This window comes from Ziziphus jujuba, chromosome 1 (genome assembly GCF_031755915.1).
Source record: "Ziziphus jujuba cultivar Dongzao chromosome 1, ASM3175591v1".
NCBI classification, from domain to species: domain Eukaryota; kingdom Viridiplantae; phylum Streptophyta; class Magnoliopsida; order Rosales; family Rhamnaceae; genus Ziziphus; species Ziziphus jujuba.
Window position 1 is genome coordinate 43,309,493 of NC_083379.1, and position 19,573 is coordinate 43,329,065.

General features: G+C 35.7%; 3 protein-coding genes across 5 annotated transcripts; 2 read left to right on the top strand and 1 right to left on the bottom strand.

The window, feature by feature from the left end:
* Positions 1–2,154, top strand: LOC107403899 (dof zinc finger protein DOF3.1). 2 transcript variants are annotated; one of them, XM_048476655.2, is made up of 2 exons: positions 1–140; positions 908–2,154. In XM_048476655.2, exon 2 carries the CDS (start codon positions 929–931, stop codon positions 1,592–1,594), a length of 666 nt encoding a protein of 221 aa, XP_048332612.1. In that variant the 5' UTR covers positions 1–140; positions 908–928; the 3' UTR covers positions 1,595–2,154. The 2 variants fall into 2 exon arrangements, with proteins under 2 accessions (XP_048332612.1, XP_015866302.1); XM_016010816.4 differs by lacking the exon at positions 1–140 and adding an exon at positions 143–735.
* Positions 2,155–5,072: 2,918 nt separating this feature from the next.
* LOC107403889 (ubiquitin carboxyl-terminal hydrolase 6) lies at positions 5,073–10,793 on the bottom strand. The gene is made up of 18 exons (XM_016010803.3): positions 10,634–10,793; positions 9,888–10,033; positions 9,641–9,676; positions 9,401–9,508; positions 8,793–8,893; positions 8,555–8,681; positions 7,838–7,897; positions 7,674–7,741; positions 7,498–7,548; positions 6,937–7,045; positions 6,692–6,780; positions 6,510–6,579; positions 6,194–6,274; positions 6,001–6,102; positions 5,854–5,902; positions 5,619–5,738; positions 5,450–5,524; positions 5,073–5,288 (listed from the first exon to the last, which is right to left on the bottom strand). The coding sequence occupies exons 1-18, from the start codon at positions 10,641–10,643 to the stop codon at positions 5,233–5,235; spliced, it is 1,458 nt and encodes a 485-aa protein (XP_015866289.2). The 5' UTR covers positions 10,644–10,793; the 3' UTR covers positions 5,073–5,232.
* A 1,164-nt stretch (positions 10,794–11,957) lies between these two features.
* On the top strand, positions 11,958–19,477 carry LOC107403885 (uncharacterized). Of its 2 annotated transcripts, XM_016010798.4 has the most exons (12): positions 11,958–12,441; positions 13,114–13,340; positions 13,817–13,884; positions 14,308–14,379; positions 14,591–14,940; positions 15,138–15,206; positions 15,278–15,366; positions 16,175–18,358; positions 18,504–18,581; positions 18,712–18,823; positions 18,958–19,008; positions 19,135–19,477. In XM_016010798.4, the coding sequence occupies exons 1-12, from the start codon at positions 12,070–12,072 to the stop codon at positions 19,183–19,185; spliced, it is 3,723 nt and encodes a 1,240-aa protein (XP_015866284.3). In that variant the 5' UTR covers positions 11,958–12,069; the 3' UTR covers positions 19,186–19,477. The 2 variants fall into 2 exon arrangements, with proteins under 2 accessions (XP_015866284.3, XP_048333220.2); XM_048477263.2 differs by lacking the exon at positions 13,114–13,340 and having other exon boundaries at positions 12,330–12,441.
* Positions 19,478–19,573: the final 96 nt, after the last annotated feature.

Here is a 19,573-nt window from a genome sequence, read left to right on the forward strand (position 1 = left end):
AGTGGGAGTTATATGGGCCAGGAAGCTTAGCCAATCCATTGTCTCACTTGAGCAGCTAGATAGTGCACTACTCTCTCTCTCTCTCTCTCTCGCTCTCTCTCTATTTGAAGTCTGGTCGTCACTCTCACGCGGACACACAGGTAGATAGGTCATCTCCATCAAAATTTTTGGACACAGTTTTCATCTTTTTTTCCCCTTCTTCTACATCCTTCCCTCTACTGTACTCACATCCTCTGTGGAAGAAAAGAAACCCAGTTGAAAATGTTTTGAGTCCCTTTTTCCAAAGTGCCTCTCATAAGAATTTCACACCCACAAAAACCCAAAACAAAAAAGCATTAAAAATCCAGTCTTTTTGGTTTTGTGGCTTCTTTTTTTTATTTTTTTATTTTTTATTTTTTCCCCCTTTCTTGAGTATGAAACCTGCACTTTCCAAAGCTTGGGACTTTGTGATTTTTTCTTGAGAGTTATTCCCTGTGTGAAGTTTTGGTCTCTTCCATGAAAACCCCTATCAGTGTCTGATATATATCCAAAAACCTTTTTGTCTTCTTTTTACTTCTCTTCTAGCCTTTTTCCTACTTTGAAAAACTTATTTTTTATTACCTATCAGATCCTTAAATCTCCAATTCAGTTCTTTCAAACACGAAACCAAATCATCCCCAAGTTACCGAGAATACTCAAAAGCTTTGATATCAGATTTCTGCCTGTTTGGCCACCTATTTTGCGCTTTTGGTTAAAGTAAGTGCTTCAACATTCAGGTTCTTTAAGTTTCAAATTCTGGGTTCAACATTCATTTTTGGTCTGATAAAAAAATCGAACCCACCTATCCAAATCCTCTAAATCCCACAATTTTTTTCTCAGAATTTTTTTTTTTTTTTTTCTCCCCGCCTTATATAACATTTTTCTTTAGGTTGTTTTGAGTGTCCAGAAAATGCAAGACTCAGCGACATTCCAGCCAGTGAAACCCCACTTTCCAGAACAAGAACAGCTCAAGTGCCCAAGGTGCGAGTCCACAAACACCAAATTCTGCTACTACAACAACTACAATCTCTCACAGCCACGCCATTTCTGCAAGAACTGCAGGAGGTATTGGACCAAAGGTGGTACTCTTAGAAACATCCCTGTAGGTGGTGGAAGCCGCAAGAATACAAAGAGGTCTTCGAATCAAAAACGCTCTTCTTCTTCTTCTTCATCAACCTCAACTTCGGTGTCAAACTCAGCACAGCATAATTCGGATCAACAGCCCGACCCGACCCCGATTTATAGTCACACCGTTGATACCGACCGTCGTATGCTGGACATACCAGGAAGCTTCAGTTCGCTTCTGACATCAAATGGGCAGTTTGGGAGTCTCTTGGAGGGTCTGAATCCAAATGTGTCGGGTGTGAAAATGGTGCAATTGGGTGAATTTGGGGAGAACCTGAATTCGGGTATTCAGTTGAATTCGGAGTCGGGTCGAACTCAGGGGATGGATGTACAGGGCAATAGCAATTCAGAGAGCTATCTGGGTATGCAAAATGGTGATTCAAGCTGTTGGGGTGGAGGCAATGGGTGGCCTGACCTTGCCATTTACACTCCAGGTTCAAGTTTTCAGTAGAAAGAAGGGGGAGAGAGTTTACTGTAAAGCTTAATCTCCTTTCTAATACTGCTAATTATGATTATTTACATACCTAGAAACTATGGTGGTAAAAGAAAAAGAAAAAAGAGAAGGGGGGGTGGGGGAGGGGGAGAAAAAAGAAAAGGAAAAAAACTGAGGAAAAATGACAAAAAGTTCATCTCAGCATTCTCTGAGACATACCACAATACCACACCACTAGCACATTCTATATGTAATGGTGTCCTTTTGTTTTTGGGTTTTTGGAGTGGTTTTTGTTTGTATGTGATATGGCCAAGAATATGTATTGATATTAATCTTTTTATCTTTTGGACAAGGTGGGGGAGAGAAGGGGGTTTCTATGACTGTCTAAATACCAACAATCACTATTTTTTGAGGTTGAAGTAATGCAAGAAGTATTACTTTAGACAAGAATCAAAATTACAAGCTCTTTGTACACTCCACTGTATAAACATGCACAGATTTATATATTGTGATGTAGTGTGAAGTGTTTGTACATATTTGTCTATAGCTTTGTATGCATGGAATGGTGTTCTTCTTTATTTGGTGAGTGCATGTATGGTGTTTGTTCTTCTTCAAAGGAGTTGAATCTATGATGATTTGACATTTTGTTGTTTGTGAATAAAATAATTAGATGGTGTGGGGGAAGATATGGGGAATCCCGAGTGCATAGTTCTAGATTTTATTGGTTTCTAGTTTGTCTTTTGAGGGCTAGACAACGTTCTATTACCCCTTCTTGTTGGATATTATTTCTTATTCTAAAGGCTTCTGCTTCCATCTCATTCTTGCACAACTTGCCGAGGATTAGTTCTCTTAATATATAATTTTTTTTCATTAAAATTGTTTTATTGGCCATATCTTCCGCAATCAGATTACGCATATACTATTTATAAGATTTTTCAAAACTAAAGTGGGTAATTTGACACATGCAGCTTGTTGTAAACACTATTGGATTGATGCCCTAAACCCTTGGTTCTTTGAATTTTATGTTAGTGGAGAAATTGGGAAAGGGGAACTTACCCAATTTGCCGGTTGACAAAATGGAATTTTTGTAAATTAGATCAACCATAACGTATATATATAATTAATGATATCATTATTGAATTTAGCCTTATTTTTTCTCCACTCGACCTTGGTCGCATCTGTTTGGCAAGTGTAAAAAATCGCAACAGGGATAATGTGTGACGAGGTACTGAGTGCTCTACCATGGTTTGCAATTTTCATGTAACTTTCAAAACCATTTGCAATTCTTAGGCCTAATTAATGTCGTGCTAATTGTTGAAATCCTTATCGGGTAAGATGTGCTAAATAAAAATTAAATTGTTAGGTTGTTGGAGTTATTCTATGATGTTTAACTGAGCATATTGATAAATTTTCCAAGAGGGTTGAAACATCAAACTCTCTCTCTCTCTCTCTCTCTCTCTCTCTCTCTCTCTAAATGGGCCACACACGGTTTTGGTGCTAAATTGGACCATTACCTGGTAAACCAATTCATGTCCAACCAACCACATGTGTAAAGGCTGGTCAGTCACTTCAGCAAAATAAAGGAAGAAACTGAGCCACAAGGAATTTCCATCAGCATTTGATGTGAACCTCATTTTGTCCCAAAAAAAAAAAAAAAAAATCAACTGCCGAAGAAAAAAACAAAATCTTTCATGGAAATAGACTTGATGGACGAATTTTGAACAAGCTATGTATGGAAAAAAAAATACTAATGTTTTCTGGTCCTCGTTCCAAGGGTAAGAGATTTGGCAAAATTTTGATGAGGATTGGATATGTGTTTCAAAAATAACAGCCATTTTGAAAGTTGAAAATTGACTTTGGAGGCTTTACTATTTATTTGTCAACCACATTGAAAGGGTAGGAAGCTAAGACTTTGCTTCCTTACCCCTCCCCCCATTTAATGTGGTCTATATCAATGAAGAGAATGCCTATGTACCACTTTTTCAGGTGTACTCAACCTTTGTGCTACTGTACAGCTAATGACTTGTATACGTATATCTATGTGTAAACGTGTCGTTAAATGGATGACGTGGTGGAAGAAACCATTTATGACCTATACTATGTATAATAGCTTTAGCCATAAATAAAGCCTCTTATTTTTTGGATTGTACCAAAAAAACAAAGGCTATGTAGTCTCAGAATTTACTGTCAACCACCGAAATACTTTGCTATGTGTAAGTTTGAATAGAGACGCATGGGCAATTCTATTATTGGGGCATTGCTGAGTGAGAAAATACGGACCAAATGTGCAAATAGAAACAAATTGTGGGAAATTGGATGCTCTGCTGACTACGAACATCTATTACCAACAAACCCGAATGGTTCATTGTCACTTTTGTACATTTATCCACGCACACACATCCAATCCCAACTTTTATCTTTCCTTCTAAGTATTAACTCTTTCTTTGCTCTGCTAGTGGAACCCATTTCTTATCTGGTAAATACTGTCAAAGTTTGCAACTTTAAGTTATCACTGAAACTGGAAATGGTGGGGTAGACTTTGAGAGTAAAAATCTAATTGTTTTTTTTTTGCAAAAAGATTTTTGGTCTAGCTTCTCTTCACAGTCAAGACTGCATGTCTTGTCTTTCTCATTACCATAGATTTGCACTCTAATTCATTTGTCTGCTTGCTAATTTGGAACTTGGAAGAGCCATAGATCCTGACCCATTGTTTATATTCTCTTCTTCTAAAAGAGTAAGTTGTTGAATAATGATTGACAAAAGCAATGGAAGAGGCAATTAAGATTGGGATTGTTAAGTGCTAAGGAAATAATGGAATAGTCCATTGCAGGTAATAAGCACATGGACCATCAGTCTATTGTAACCCACTTCACCATTCACTTTATTTTATTTTATTATTTTGATGTCTGCTTCTACATTGTAGAAGCAAAAAGAGAACGAATAAGATGTCATAGCTTTTCCACTACACATTTCCTTCAGTTCTGCTTCACTCATTACTTTTTCTTTTTTCTTTTTGAAATGGAAATAAATTATTTCTCATGGTTTTTCCATCCTACACACTGTTTATTCTAGTGGAAAATGATTGGTGAATAAGAGTGAAAAAACAACAATAATAATAATACTTATAATAATACTAATAATTGTTAAATTCTAATGCTTTTTGAAAATCTGTACATGTGATTATTTCACGCATGCATCACAGCGAGAGAATCTGGCAAACAACGCAATTAGTGGAGGCTTTTCGGTTGTCTGACACACCATTGAAAACCCAGGATTTGTTGGTCGAAGCTTCACAATGAGCCGCTGACCCACTGGGGTCTCCAGCTGGTTTCATTCATTCACATTTCACTCACATTGCAATTAACATGTGAATTGTGAAATTGACCCAAAAAAAAAAAACATGTGAATTGTGAAACGGGCACAGATGTTTTTTCTGAAAAATTCAAGATCAATGAAATTAAAAACACGCCTTACAAATGAATGTAACAAACACACATTTGAAAACCAACGGCGATAGTATACAACATAACGATGATCAAGTCAAATGATTCTGTCCAATTTCAAAGCTGTCAAATCAACCATTAAAAACGTCCCCTGTCTATGATTATAAATCACAACTAGTAATATCGCTAATTTGATTTAAATGAAGAGGCAGATCACATAGGGACAACGCGGGCCTTGTACATGCAGATATAGGCCATATGCCAATCACCTGAAACAATAATCAACACCAAAAAAAAAGTTCCATCAGAGAGATGATAGGCATGTAGAATGATTGATTGAGAACAATCTTTGTTGTTTGGTAAATTAAACGAAATAGTAAAGCTCAATTAATGATATATACAAGTCCAAGATGATTGTGTACAATCTTACCTCCTCCAGACAGTTTTGTAATGTCTTCCTCCCGCTGTGGGATGGGATTATCGTCATCATACTCGATCCATTTCCCTGTGACAAACAAAAAGTGTTCATAATCAGTTGAGAATCTAGATTTAGCCCATGCCCATTGCTAATGAAGTACTGTTCATTAAAGAGAGCTGACCATTTTCTTGCTTGACCCATGCAACATAATGTCCTGAGTCAGCACTACGACCCTTGTGTGTCAGCACAGCAACCAGATCATAAATTCCAGTCACTTGTGTCTCCTTCTCAGATGAAACACCTTCAGCAAAGAATTTGTCAAGCAATAAAAAAGAGAGATCATCCAATCCACATGGTCAGATAACCAAGTGAAACATGGAAAAGAATTTCCCAGCTCGAGGGTAAATGTTCTTTACCTTCACTAGATGTAGCTTTAGATGTTTCTCCACTACCATTTGAAGATCCCTGCATGCAGTTATGAGGTTGATTACGCTTTAAAAATAATCACTTATGCAATTTGTGTGTTGTGTGTGTAGATGTGCATATCTAGGTTGTGCACTCACCTCTGCCTCAGACATCTTGACATCGTTATCACTCGAACTAGATCCAGAACTCTTGCCGGTGGCTTTCAAACCAAGCTTTTTACCTTCCTCATCCCTTAATTTCTAATTGTGTGATTTTAGAGAAAGGAATCAGTGAATTTTTTCGAATTTGATATAAATTTAAGTCAATTGAAATCAAAGTGAAAGAAGATACCTGTCGAGGAGCTTCCAAGGTCTTGCGAAGATCTTCTGAACACAGATCATAAACATCCAACTCCAAAGGATAATCTACTTTCTGAAACAAGTGAATATATTATAAGAAGCAGTAATTTCTCTTTTTAGTTTAAAAAGAATGAAGTTACAACAGCAAAGAATTTTTAGCAAAAATCAAACCGATGAGCTAAGCATGAGCTTATACTCAAAACCTCTCCCATGCAATTTTATCCTTCCAAAGAAAATCGTATTCCTACAATGATTCTAAATTATTATTTACATTATGGAATGTCAGTAGAACAGGAGGAAGTCAATACCCGCAAAATCTTGGCTTTTTGATTTGATTCCCTCTTCCAGAAGAAACGAACAAACTGAATGGTCAGGTACCTTGAAAAAAAATCAATTTAGGTTCTAAGAACTTTCTTGTCCAACCAAGGAGAAATTGCAAGTTACAAGCCATGGAGATTTTAAATATTAACGGGGGAAGAGCCATGTGTACCTTGGCAGGCCAGTGATACGAGCCTCCTTCAAGTAAATTGCACTACGCCCCAAAGAAGGAGAATTCTTCTCCAACTCTGATTTTAAACCCTACATAACAATTATTTGGGGCATAAATCAATATAGACAAAGTTAAAGGTATTAGCAAGACCAACTCAATCTGCAAATAGAAATAACACAAAAAGTTATTCATATAGATCATATTATCAGACAAAAGAAGAATTTCACAGATATGATTGCACTTACATGCTTTAGACCTTCATGCAAATGGTTCACTTCGTGTGATATGTGGCATTTAAGGGAATAAACTGTTTCTGTTTCTGAGCTTTCTTCACCACTTTCTTGGCAATGCACCCTAGCATCCCAGCAGATCAATAACATATATTTAACATTTGCAAGAAATTTTAAGCTTTAGAATCATACTCGAAAAACACATAATAACCACAAAAATTTGTTATCTTCGGTCAGTTACGAGCATCAATGTGAAAGAAACCAACCAGATTTACATGATTATAAACTTAAGCAAATATGATGTTCTTAATAACTGGACATAGAAGGACAAATTTTTTAAACACTCCGATAACCCTTTCAAAGAAGGATATAAATGTGAGTGTGTGTCTGTGTGCGTGCGAGATAGATTCATCTCTCCTAATGGTAACATAAATATAACTTCCATTGCACCCACTGCAGCAAATTGAACCTAAAGGCATTTCTAAATGATGATACTAAAACAACAATATACATTTTCCAGTAAGTTTTACTGCTTGTAAGCCAGTAATACTACCTGAGAATTTGCAGATAACTTACCTGCTTACAAGTTCAATACCAAATAGGTCTTTAACTGCATCTGGATTTTCACTGCAAGATAATATTGCAAGTTACAAGTATTTTCAGTGCAATCATCAAACTAGCACACAAAAGTACCAAAGACAAAAAACTGCTGCTAATCGAATAATGCTTGCATTACCACATAAACAGCATACCTAGAACCAGACGATCTCAAAGATTGAGAAAGGGTGTATAAAAGTTGTGTCCAACACTCTTCAGCATCCTGATACAGATGTAGCACAAATAGATCAGTACACTACCGGTGCTACATCACAAAGGAGCAGTACAGATACATTTTGGTGACAGAAAATTTTGAAACCTGTTGCATGAAGTAATTATTATGCAGTTGACCAAACTGGGGATACTTTTTCCGTAAGACCTGCAAGAAAAATAATATATGTACATGTACATGAGGTATATATTTTTTCCATCTATCAGCAAGAATAAAGAAGCAGCAACTAAGCCAGTATGAGGTTGTTAGAAATAGTTCATACAAATAATTCTCCATTCAGTTGAAATTCTAAAACAGAAAAGAATTAGAATGATAAAATATATATTATAAAAAACAAAAACAAAACCCAAGATCCAAGATAAATGCTCTGATACTTTAGATGGCAGAAATAACATCACAAAATAACTATAGACAAGTAGAAAATGAACAAACATTTTTCAATAATTCTACAGGTTAGTACATGGTGTAAACTTAACAGATATATGCCTCACTTAAGCATGGAAACCGAAATTGCAAAAAAGTTAAAAGGTAAAAGTTAAATTTCATTTTGGGAAGCAAAACACGTTGTCCTAAGAGGAGGTGTGAATATCTGAGAATATAGTCTTGCTCAAAGAAGCATTTTGCATATTCCCTAACTACTTTTACCCCTAAAATATAAAATTGAAGGTTTCCATCAGCAATTACAGAGTTAAGTCAAACCTCATGACACTAAATCTTGGAAATATGATAGTCCTATGATCTTCTCAAGTTCCTAAGAGATAAAAAGTAAGCATATTAATAGAATAGTGAAACAGGAAAAAATACCATCCAAAATTGCATGGGTGCCACAGGCTTAACACTTTTATCCAGTTCATTAAACAAATCGCGCGTTGCAATTGTCAACATATGAGAAGTCTGATCCACATCATTGCTTCTTCCAGAATGTGAATACCTACATCAAGAGTATATATTGGTTACTAGATCCATGTCAACTGTTACATGCTCTTTTACTAGTGAGAGAGAAATACATAAAAAAAAAAAAAAAAAGAACAAAAAAACTGACTTGATCAAAGCTGACTTCAACTCTGGAACAGAATGCAGGCATTGCACAGTTGAGTTCATATAACAGGTATTCCCCAAATTAAATAGACCAGCACTATGACCCTGGGACCAGAAATGGAAATGGCTGAGAATATTAACCACAAGACACAGGTCAAGACTAGATACAAAAGTAGAATTATAATACATTGGAAGTCAATCTAGAGAAAGAAGCAAGCAAAGCCAAACATAATAATTCAATGAATATTATTAATCTTACATAAGGACTGGAAGAAGTTCGAATATATAAACTAACAATGTTGAAACCTCAGTCACACACCAGAATAGTACAGAACAAAATCCTAAACAAAAACAAAGTCACAAGAAAAAAAATATATATTTATATAGTCCAGTTCTCCAGGGGGACGGAGGCCCACGAGAAGATTTCCATATATTTGTATATATAGTATAGAAAAAAGTCACAACATGGTTACACTATATAAAAATATATAGGATAAAAATAGTTCACACATAAAAGATAAATGCATAAATTGCACTTACCAAGTTCAACAAGATGAAAACGGTAAGTAATTTCTTATTCAATTTTCAGAATGCAATAATTGTAAATTTTACCACAGCAACGGCTTGTTCTTCTTCTGGAAGATCTTCCATAAAAACAGGACCCTTTTCTGGAGCCTTGACAATCTCATCTGCTGTTCCCATCATCATCAACTTTTGACCCTAGTCAAAGTAAAAGATTATAAATGATCATGCTCACCTAAAGAGAATAAAATATTTTTGTATTATAACACTTTAAAGTACAAGAGACAATATATATATATATATAGGTGACCGCAATATAAAGATGATAACCTCTTTTACACCTAGTGTTGACCAATCTGCGTCATCCTGCATTGCCAGGTAAAAATGTTAGGAATATTAGAAGGAAAAAAAGAGAGAGACAGAAAAAAAAAAAAAAAAAAAGCTTTATTCTGGCACACTACACCCGAATATGATTTTATTAAAATGTTACATTATTATCTTCATAAACTAGGTAAGGAAATATATATTGATCAAATTCACTTAGGACTTAGCAACTTCATTTGTACCCATCTATTACCTTCAGTAAACCACCTTTGACCATGATTTTCTGTCTTTCAGGAGGTACCCCTGTTAGATCGTACAGCTGACATTTAAATAAATAGGGGGACTGAGTAGTGTCGATTTCCACAGCTTTAAACAGTTCCTTTTGCCATTTAACACTCACTGCAAAGAGTGAAAGACCACAGTCGTCAACAACAAAATAAAATAAAATAAAATAAATACAAACTGTGAACCCTATAATGCAAATAAAAGTTCACCAGACGCTCTTATTATCCTTGAGATTGAAACTGATGCCATCTCAAGGGCGGCAAATTATCTACTGAGAAAAACACAAAAAAGAAAAAGAAAAAAAAGAAAAGGGTTCTGTGTATCAAGTAGAAAGTTCTTAAACAATCGTGTTTCAACAATAACTGGGTGATACTGATTCAATTTTCGGTACACAGCATTAGTCAACACGAACAATACACGGATATTGAACTTTCAAATAATTGCCATAAATCGACCTCTTAACTCTTCCATAATATAGAAATGAACATAAAATGCTCAAAACCCATATTGTACAGCGATAATCCAAAACAAAAAAACAGAAAGAAATCGACTCATTTCTCCTTATAATAATCATATTAAGGAGGAAATTTTTTTTTTTTTTTTGTGGAAATAAAATTGAAACAGTTTATGCTAATCCCAAAGTTGGGCTAAAGATAATTAGAGAGAATAATAAATGTTAGATAAAAGAAAATTGAGCAGTAGAGGCACTCAAACCTGTAATCATGGCTGCAGAGCTTGTGTGCTTCGAGGATCGAAAAGATTGAGAAAGAGAAGGTTCGGGTTTTTCAGAGGTTAGCTTGTAGAGAGGGCAAAATAAAACCGAGGATTTCAATGGCTTTCCGGTTCTGGGTTTTATATATTTATATATAGACTTGAGTCCGGGCCAAATCCGAATCCTGTATTTTGTTTTTTTTTTATTTTTTAATAAATTATCTAAATGCAAACTAATTATTATTATTATTATTATTTTTTCTATGTTTCGTATGTTGAATTTGTGTTTTTATAATCACAAATAAAAATGGTTTACCACTCAAATTAACCCATTTTGTCCTGTATTTTGTTGATTGGGCGTGAATTTTTATCCGCTTTTGCAAGCCGGTCATCAGTGCCCAGTTTTTGAAATTTTTAGTACTTAAATGATTTGACATTATTTTATTATTAGATTGATCTTCGATTATTTGCTGGATCTAAGTTTTTTTAAAAATAATAAACTATTTGTATTCAAATTTATAAAATCTAAATATTTTTTATATATATAAAAGTATATTACTGTACTGATGGTCCGTTGATGATGATTTTTAAATCATCATGTCAATACTCACAAAGAATATATTTTATATACATATTTATAGAGAGTATCCGTAGTCAATATTTATGATTCTTACAAATTATCTGCATCGTAATTTTATTTTTTTTCTCTCTATATATATATGTATATATAGATTATACATGGAAGTAATGGAAAACATAAAAAAATAGAAATAATATGAGAATTACAAAATATGGTCTATTCTAACCTTTTTATAGAAAACTAATTTTAAAGTTAATAAAATGTTGTTTAAAAGTAATAAAGCTAAAAATATAGTTTTAAATGTTCCATTTTTTTATCCTAAAAAAAAAAAAACAAAAGATTAACCTTGCATGTTATCCACGTTAAACTCCCAGCTCGCATCAAATATATTGAAATGGGCAGGATGAAATACTCATTAATAAGTAATATCAGGATGAGCAACTTTCAATATTAAGGAAAAATAAAAAAAATAAAAAAAGAGGTACAAATCTCATATTTAATATTTTAGTTATAAATCATTATAAGAAAGATGTTATATAAATTTTTTTTGAACATCATAATATGAGTTATAAGATACAATGACAAAATATATATATATATTTAAAATTCTCATAAAATCTAATATAGATTTGAATTAATTATTTAACTAATTATTTTTTTTCTTTGGTAATTTCCGAATAAATAAATAATAAATTATAAACTACATTACATTAATAATGAAATGGAAAACTATTAAAATAAAAAATAAAAAGAGATTGTACCAGATATACCAGTTGTATTGCAAGTTTCAGGGGAGGCTCGAAGCGGTGTTTGATTCTGCAACGCCAGCTCTTGTGTCCCTCTTTTTAGCATTCTCAGAATGTTCGGAGGCTCGTCGAAGCTCGGCCGAGGCGGCGGCGCAGCCGGCCGAGGAGCCGGTGCCAAGCGCCTTCACTCCTCATTCCCTCTTCCTCCAACCCTCCGCCCTTCTGGTCCAGTACCCCCGGGCCGACTTTCCCTCGGCGGCTCCGGCTCCGGCTCAGCTGCCAACCCCAGGAACCGAGGCTCCGGCCGAGCGGCGGCTCCATCCGTTGAAGAGACTTTCAGTCTCGTGAGCGGCAATAACCCCTTGGCGTTCTCCATGATCATTCGGCTCGCTCCGGACCTGGTTGATGAGATCAAACGTGTGGAGGCTCAAGGTGGCACTGCGCGTATTAAATTCGATTCAATGGCTAATAATCCCAATGGAAATGTGAGTTTATTTTTGTCTGTGGAAATTTCGTATTATTGGGCTTTGATTGATTTTTATTGGGTTATTTGCAACTTTTTTTTTTTTTTTGGGTGTATTTTTACTTTGTTTAATTTCACTTGCCCATTGTTTTAGTTCTTAAAATTCTTTGACTTACTGAACATCGTTGGGCAGCAAATTTTGTTCTTTTTGTACTTGGGTCTGTGTATTTGTTGGTTAGTTTTTCACTTGGGTTTTGCTTACTTGGAAGTCTTTTCCTTATGTTCATGAAATTCAATTATAGTGTAAGTAGTTCATTGGCAGTTCGTCCATTTTATTCTTTGTTTTCTTATCGTTTGCACTTGGGTATGCTTGTTGTGCTTAAGTGATGTTACATATCAGATATTTTTGGATTCTTTTAACTAAAATTGCACTATCTGGCTTGCATTTTCTTTGTTGGATGTTTATTTATCCTAATTATGCTCCTTATAGTGTTACTCTGACTCAGTTGATAAATAAATACTTAATCTGCACACAGAATTCATTGTTACAATGCAATTTTGATTTTGGTTGTGTTACTTGAAACTATTTTTCCCCATTGTTTATAGTTAGCCAGGGAATAGTAGTTGAATGCTATTAAGTGTTTACCTTGGACCTTCAAGTGATAAAATCTTTGGATGATCCTTATTGCACCAGGTTATTGATGTTGGTGGGAAGGAGTTTAGGTTTACATGGTCGCGTGAATTTGGTGATCTTTGTGATATATATGAAGAACGTCAAAGTGGTGAAGATGGAAATGGTTTGCTTGTTGAATCAGGGTGTGCATGGCGCAAGCTGAATGTGCAGCGTGTCTTGGATGAGTCAACTAAAAACCATGTTAAAATGCGCTCAGAGGAAGCTGAACGCAAGCACAAATCACGCAAGTATGTGGTTGTTATCTAGCTGTTCATATTTGTCACTTGATCAATATATGCCTAGGCTTTGCTATTAAGCTTGCTAAAATTTATACTATGTAATGTAGATCACTATATTTAGTGTAGCATCTGTTTCCATGCATATACCTCTAGCTGACCCGTGTCTAACCTTTTAAATAAATGGTATTGGGAATTAAAAGGGAACCCATCTAATCTGTCACCCTAAAGCAGAAATTCCGTGGCTTTAGTGTCAAGAGGGTCATTATCACTTTTCCTTACTTCTTTCTTACTTTCAGTGGAAGTTATAGATTAGAAGAGGTGGAAGTTAGAGTTATTTAGAGGTTGAATTTCACTTACATGACTGTCTTCTATTTCTTTTAGCTGTTTATGCTTTGCTGTTGTTCCTTTTCTTTCTCTCTTTTTTTTTTTTTATTATTATTATTTTTTTATTGGTTTAATGTGATATATTGTTGTCATGAACACAGGGCCATTGTTTTAGAACATGGGAACCCATCTATGAAGCATCAAATAAAGCAATTAGCTGCTGTTGAGAGTAAGTTTTATCTTGGACTTTAGTTTTTTTTTTCCCTCTCTTCTTTTGTTCCCCTTCTCCATCTAGTAGCAAATTAGCAATGTTGTCATCTCAATTTTTGTTTGTCTATAGTTTGCAGAAAAAGTTTGAGGATGACAATATCATCTGAACTACCTTTTGTAGCTAGTCAGATTAAACATTTTTAAAAATGTGAGATGATGAGGATTGATAAATTTTAAGTGCTCTTTCTCTCATAGAGAATTAATTAATGATATTGATCCTATTACACTATCATTTATGCCTCAATAGCTTGTTCAACCTCCTTCCTTCTGATTGCTGATGCTGTTAGTTAACTGTTTTTTGTTGACTAATTTATGAGTTAATGTCACAAGTGAGATACAAGTAATGGTATGTGAAGTTTCTGATGTCTTTCTTTTTTTCCAGCTACTCCATGGAGGTCTTTTAAACAGAAGAAAGATCCTCCATTTAAGAAGCGTAAAGTTGAACTACCTCAAGGTGAGCGGAGGTTTACGCAGATTATCAGTTGCTAATGGAATATTTCCATTTTATCTATTTTCAGCACAGTATGTGTATGTGCTCTTTGTGCACAAGTCTAGCATGTTAGAAGGTTTCCATAATTTATTCATTGTTTTAAATATTTTCACTTCTAATTTTTTTTACTGATAATCATGGTTTTGGCTTCACTGTCCTGCAATGGTTGCATTAGGCGGCCCACCCAAATCTACATATAAATCTGGAATATCCTCAACCACTATTGCCAAGGGTAGACATTCATCATCTCCTATTCCATCTCCACCAGAGCAATCTGGCCCATCAGCATCTCCACTAAGGACCGTAAATGTCTCGAAGATTCATACAAGTACAGAAGATAACGTGCCTACTCAGTTGGCTGGTAAAGATAAAGCTACAGCTAGCAGTGATAGAGAAATCCTGAGCAGAACTACTGGCATACGGGAGACTGTAGGGCGCAAAGGCAATATAGGAGCTAAACCTACAGATTTGCAAAGTATGTTGGTTACATTGCTAATGGAAAACCCCAAGGGGATGAGCTTAAAGGTAGGTAGACAAAACTCTGACAATTACTATATTGATATTAGCCTTCACCTTGTTGCTACCTGTAAATTGTCCATCAAAGTTTACCCATATCAAACTGAAATGAATAGCTAATATTTTTATCCTGTTACTTCTTTTTAACTCAAGTAATCTGCTCTCTCTCTCTCTCTCTCTCTCTCTCTCTCTCTCTCTTGTTATAGGCCTTGGAGAAAGCTATTGGGGATTCAATTCCTAACTCTGTGAGGAAAATTGAGCCAATCATAAAGAAAGTAAGTAACCAAATTCCCCAATGCTATTTTAAGATCATTAGTGATCTCCTTCTTATTCAATCTTGCATCAGATTGCAATTTTCCAAGCTCCAGGAAGATATTTTTTGAAACCGGGAGTGGAGTCAGAAAGCTTTAAGAAACCTTCATCTGAAGGTGGAAGGTACCTAACTTTTCCTGGTGACTGCACTGTGCTTGATCTAACGAATTCAGAAAGTAGATTCCCTGTCACTTCTATTTTTATTTTGAGGTTGGTTTATTTTTAATCTAGGGTCCATAAAAAAGAATGACATAATGGTGGTAACAAACGGAAGTATCAGGTACCACTGAGCTCGGTGTTATTTTATGTGCTGACAAATTATGTAGGAGGGAAGAATTATATGTTGCTGCATTAAATACCTAAAATGTAGGAATCTGGAACAGAGAGAAGAAAGTATTTGGTAATACTTGGATTTACAATTCACCTGGGGGCTTCTATCATACTATCAAAGATACTATATTCTTTCTGTCGTTTCCTTCTTAGGTGCTTAACTATAGTATAATATGAGACTGTGATTCTCTTGTCTGCCGCCTATATGTTGCACTTACGTTTTAGAATGTTTATTTATGGTTCGTGCATCTTCCATTTTCTGTTTAAGTGGTTTTAAACTCACTGCACTCAACTGCTTTATGACATTTGTTCTGTGATGCTACTTAGATTTTTAAGTTATAGGATTTATTCTCATACTCTCAGAATTTTTATAGACTCGAAAGAACTTTATCCCAAACTGATTAGAAACTAAGTCTTTCTAGTGATCCTTTAGCATCATGTACTCCATGAACAACAGCTTTGTTACATAGGACATAAGCTGTTCAAATTTTGTTTTTGTAAAAGCTGATTAACAGTAGTTCCTTTTAATATATTTGGAATGTTATATATATATATATATATATAATATTTTGGTCAAAAATCTCTTTTATATGCATTTCAGTTCTCCAGAAGAAAACCTTAATCAGACACATATTCTGGAAGACAATCGTGATCATATGCCTGCTCCAGAGCCACACTTCGAAGAGAAGGTCCCTTCTCATGAATTGGAGGAGCAGGGACAGTTGAACTCTGAACTTGGAGAAGAATCAAATGCATTAGAAAAAATTAATATCCAACAGCATTCACCTGATATATTTGGTGAAAAGAAAGGTTCTGACAATAGTGAAGGGCAGGTAGGCAGTTCCAGTGATAGTGGAAGTGACAGTGACAGTGAAAGTGACAGCAGCGACAGTGGAAGTGACAGTGGAAGCCCAAGTAGAAGCAGGAGCAGAAGTAGAAGTCCAGTGGGAAGCGGGAGTGGGAGTGATAGTGATAGTGACAGCGATGCATCTTCAAACAGCAAGGAGGGTTCTGATGAGGATGTCGATATTATGACTAGTGATGATGACAAAGAACCCAAGCATAAAGTGCAAGCCTCTGAACCAGGATTCTCTAAGTCGCCCATAACAAGCAGAACTCCCGATGCTGGGCCTGTGGATGGGGGTAATGATGAGAAACAAGATGATCATGAATTTGATGTTGAGATTGAAAAAGACGTGCCTGATGCGCATCAGGAAACTGGAATGGCTGTGTTTGGTAGTTCTGCACCTAACAGAGAAAATGAAAAGCCTGCAGATGAAACAAAAACCTTTTCACCTGATGGCAATGAGCTCCAAAAGCGGCAAAATTATATTGTAAGTTTATTTGATGAAGGGGCTGTTAAGGACAGCTCTAAGTATGAACAATCTGATAGCACTGAGAGGATATCTAAAGGAAAGAACAAAAGGGGTTTGGAGGTAAAGCACTTGGATGAGAAATCTGAATACACAAAGAGGTCAAAAACAGATATCTTACCTGAGCCTTCTATTTCTGGGGGTAGGGACGTCTATGTCCAGGAGAGTTCCCACAAGTTGTCTTCTGATAGACTCATGGAAGACCCTTATAGGTCTCCCAACAATCAAACGACAAATGGAGCTGATAGGGATGGGAATACTGATATCTCCTCACAAAAAGGATACAACCAAGCATTTTCTGGTAAATCTAGTTCAGATTTTCAGCAATCAGGTAGAAGGTCATTTAACAAAAGTGCTAAGGTAAAGGTTCCTGATTCGTCAGAGAGACCAGATAATTATCTTGAAAGCTTGGGACGTGCGCGGAAATACTCTGAAAAGAGCTCTAATGTAAATGAAGGTGTTCCAGTACAAAATTTTAAATTTAACCGAGATGCTCAATATGAGGATGGTTATGTTAATGAGAAAAAGGTTATGAGAAATTCCAAGGAAAGCAGTGCCAGAAGCAAACAGTCAGTGCCCTCTGACTTGCAAAACAGGAAGCATGGTGAAGTTGTTGGAAAATTCAAGGAAGGTGGACAGATTTCCAGCTCAGTAGGGGGTTCTTCTCCAAAGGATAATGGCAGAACTGGTGCAGATAGGTCTCCTATTGTTAATGGAAGAAACAGTAAACTCCAAAGAGAATATTCAGACTTGGAGTTGGGAGAACTTCGTGAACCATTGCCTGAGGAAGCACCAGTTAAAAAACAGCCTGAGAGAAGTTCATTTAAACAGTCAGAGAACAGATCGGGTGCTTCTGATAACTGGATTTCAGATGTCAGTAAAGGAAAGCCTGCTGGAAAGTCAGTTTTAGGTACAGGAAAGCCATGCTCACCAGATCTAAGTACCAGGTTTCAAAACAATGTTGAAGGCTCTAATAAAAAGAGGAACCATGAAGATCGTGTTGAAGATTTAACACGATCTCAACAGAGAGCTGTACAATCTCAGTCACAATACCTTTCAAGATCGGATCATGTTGAAAGTGGGCCTCAGTCTACTAAATTGGCAGACACAAGTATTAAACAAGGAACTAGTCTAGAAGGCTATGGAGAAAGCAACAAGAAAGCACCTGTAAGCGCTCCTCAGCCGCATGATTCTAGACGAGGACTAGTTTCTCAGTCCAAGAAAGAAAGTAAAAGGCACACATCGAATTCAATGACAGAGTTGCCTGATGGACAAAAGGAGTTGACACTGGCAGAAGGGAATAATAGTGACCGAAAGAGAAGGGATTCCTCTTCAGATGAAAATAGTTGTTCTTACACTAAATATGAAAAGGATGAGCCAGAGCTTAAGGGCCCAATAAAGGATTTCTCTCAGTAAGTTGATGTATTAGAGTTATACCTCATGAGTTCCATTCCCATCTAACCATTCTTTATTTGTGGGCTCTGTTGTGTTTTATGTCTTCTAGTTTTTTGGCATCTAACACATTGTATCTTTCCCTCCCTTACCATTCTTTGTTAGGTATAAAGAATATGTGCAAGAGTATCGTGATAAGTATGATAGCTACTGTTCTTTGAACAAGATTCTGGAGAGTTACAGGTAAATTTGAGGATTCCGTCTCCCCAAAATTGTGCTTTTGCTTCATAATCATTTGCTGGTTTAATATCTTTTATACTCTTATTCTTCAATTCTTGTATATCTAAATCAATGCAATACTTGTTACATGTAGGAATGAATTCCAAAAACTAGAAAAGGACCTCGATTATGCTAAAGGAAGGGATATGGATAGATATTATAACATCATGGAGCAACTGAAGGAATCCTACCGGCAGTGTGGAACGGTATGCTCTATTCAACATTTTTTTTTTTTTATCTTTTCTATTCAACATATTTCTTTTTATCTTTTACCAAGTGTTTGCCCCTTAGTAATAATCAGACTGGACACTTTTGACCCAAGTAAAAATGCAACTTGCAGAGACATAAGAGGCTGAAAAAAATATTTGTGGTGCTTCACGAAGAACTGAAGGTAATTGCAAACCTGCCAACCTCCATTTTCGATCATTGTCACGAGAAGTTGTAGTTGGTTCTAATAATTGTTGCCTTTGATTTTATAATCTGGAAACGTTTCAAGTGTTTATGCATTGCTTTGCAGCACCTTAAGCAGAGGATAAAGGACTACGCACTTTCCTATATGAAAGATTGAAGAGAGAACCTGATGCTTCCTCATAAACAGGAAACTGAAGACAGTTCCTTTACAAGTGAAGATTAACAGGAAAATAATGGAAGAGCAAGCCAAACTGTTCCTATATTGAAAACTTCTGGAGTTGGAAAATCGTTTTTCCACACCGCGGGGGTATACGGTCTAATATGTATATTCAACTTTCTCTTTGTATATGTATTGGTAACAGACAGGTCTGGCTTCTTGTTTTTGTTTAGCCTGGCCTGACCTTGTTTCTTGGGTTTCTTCTTAATATTAAAATTTATAAGTTTTCATACATATTGTACATTATCATTATCTAAAAACTTTGACCATTTTGGGGCTGTAGTACGATCTTTGCTAAGGGCACTTGTAAATGAGTGTAAATTCTTCT

Excerpts from the sequence above, each read along its gene's own strand:
- LOC107403889 (XM_016010803.3), bottom strand. Across the intron at positions 7,742-7,837 it reads ATAATTACTTCATGCAACAG|GATGCTGAAGAGTGTTGGAC; the intron begins GTTTCAAAATTT and ends CATCTGTATCAG. Across the intron at positions 5,739-5,853 it reads TAAAGCTACATCTAGTGAAG|GTGTTTCATCTGAGAAGGAG; the intron begins GTAAAGAACATT and ends TCTTTGCTGAAG.
- LOC107403885 (XM_016010798.4), top strand. The coding sequence starts at position 12,070 with ATGTTCGGAGGCTCGTCGAAGCTCGGCCGAGGCGGCGGCGCAGCCGGC. Across the intron at positions 12,442-13,113 it reads CTAATAATCCCAATGGAAAT|GTTATTGATGTTGGTGGGAA; the intron begins GTGAGTTTATTT and ends TTATTGCACCAG. Across the intron at positions 15,367-16,174 it reads CCTTCATCTGAAGGTGGAAG|TTCTCCAGAAGAAAACCTTA; the intron begins GTACCTAACTTT and ends TATGCATTTCAG.
- LOC107403899 (XM_048476655.2), top strand. The coding sequence starts at position 929 with ATGCAAGACTCAGCGACATTCCAGCCAGTGAAACCCCACTTTCCAGAA.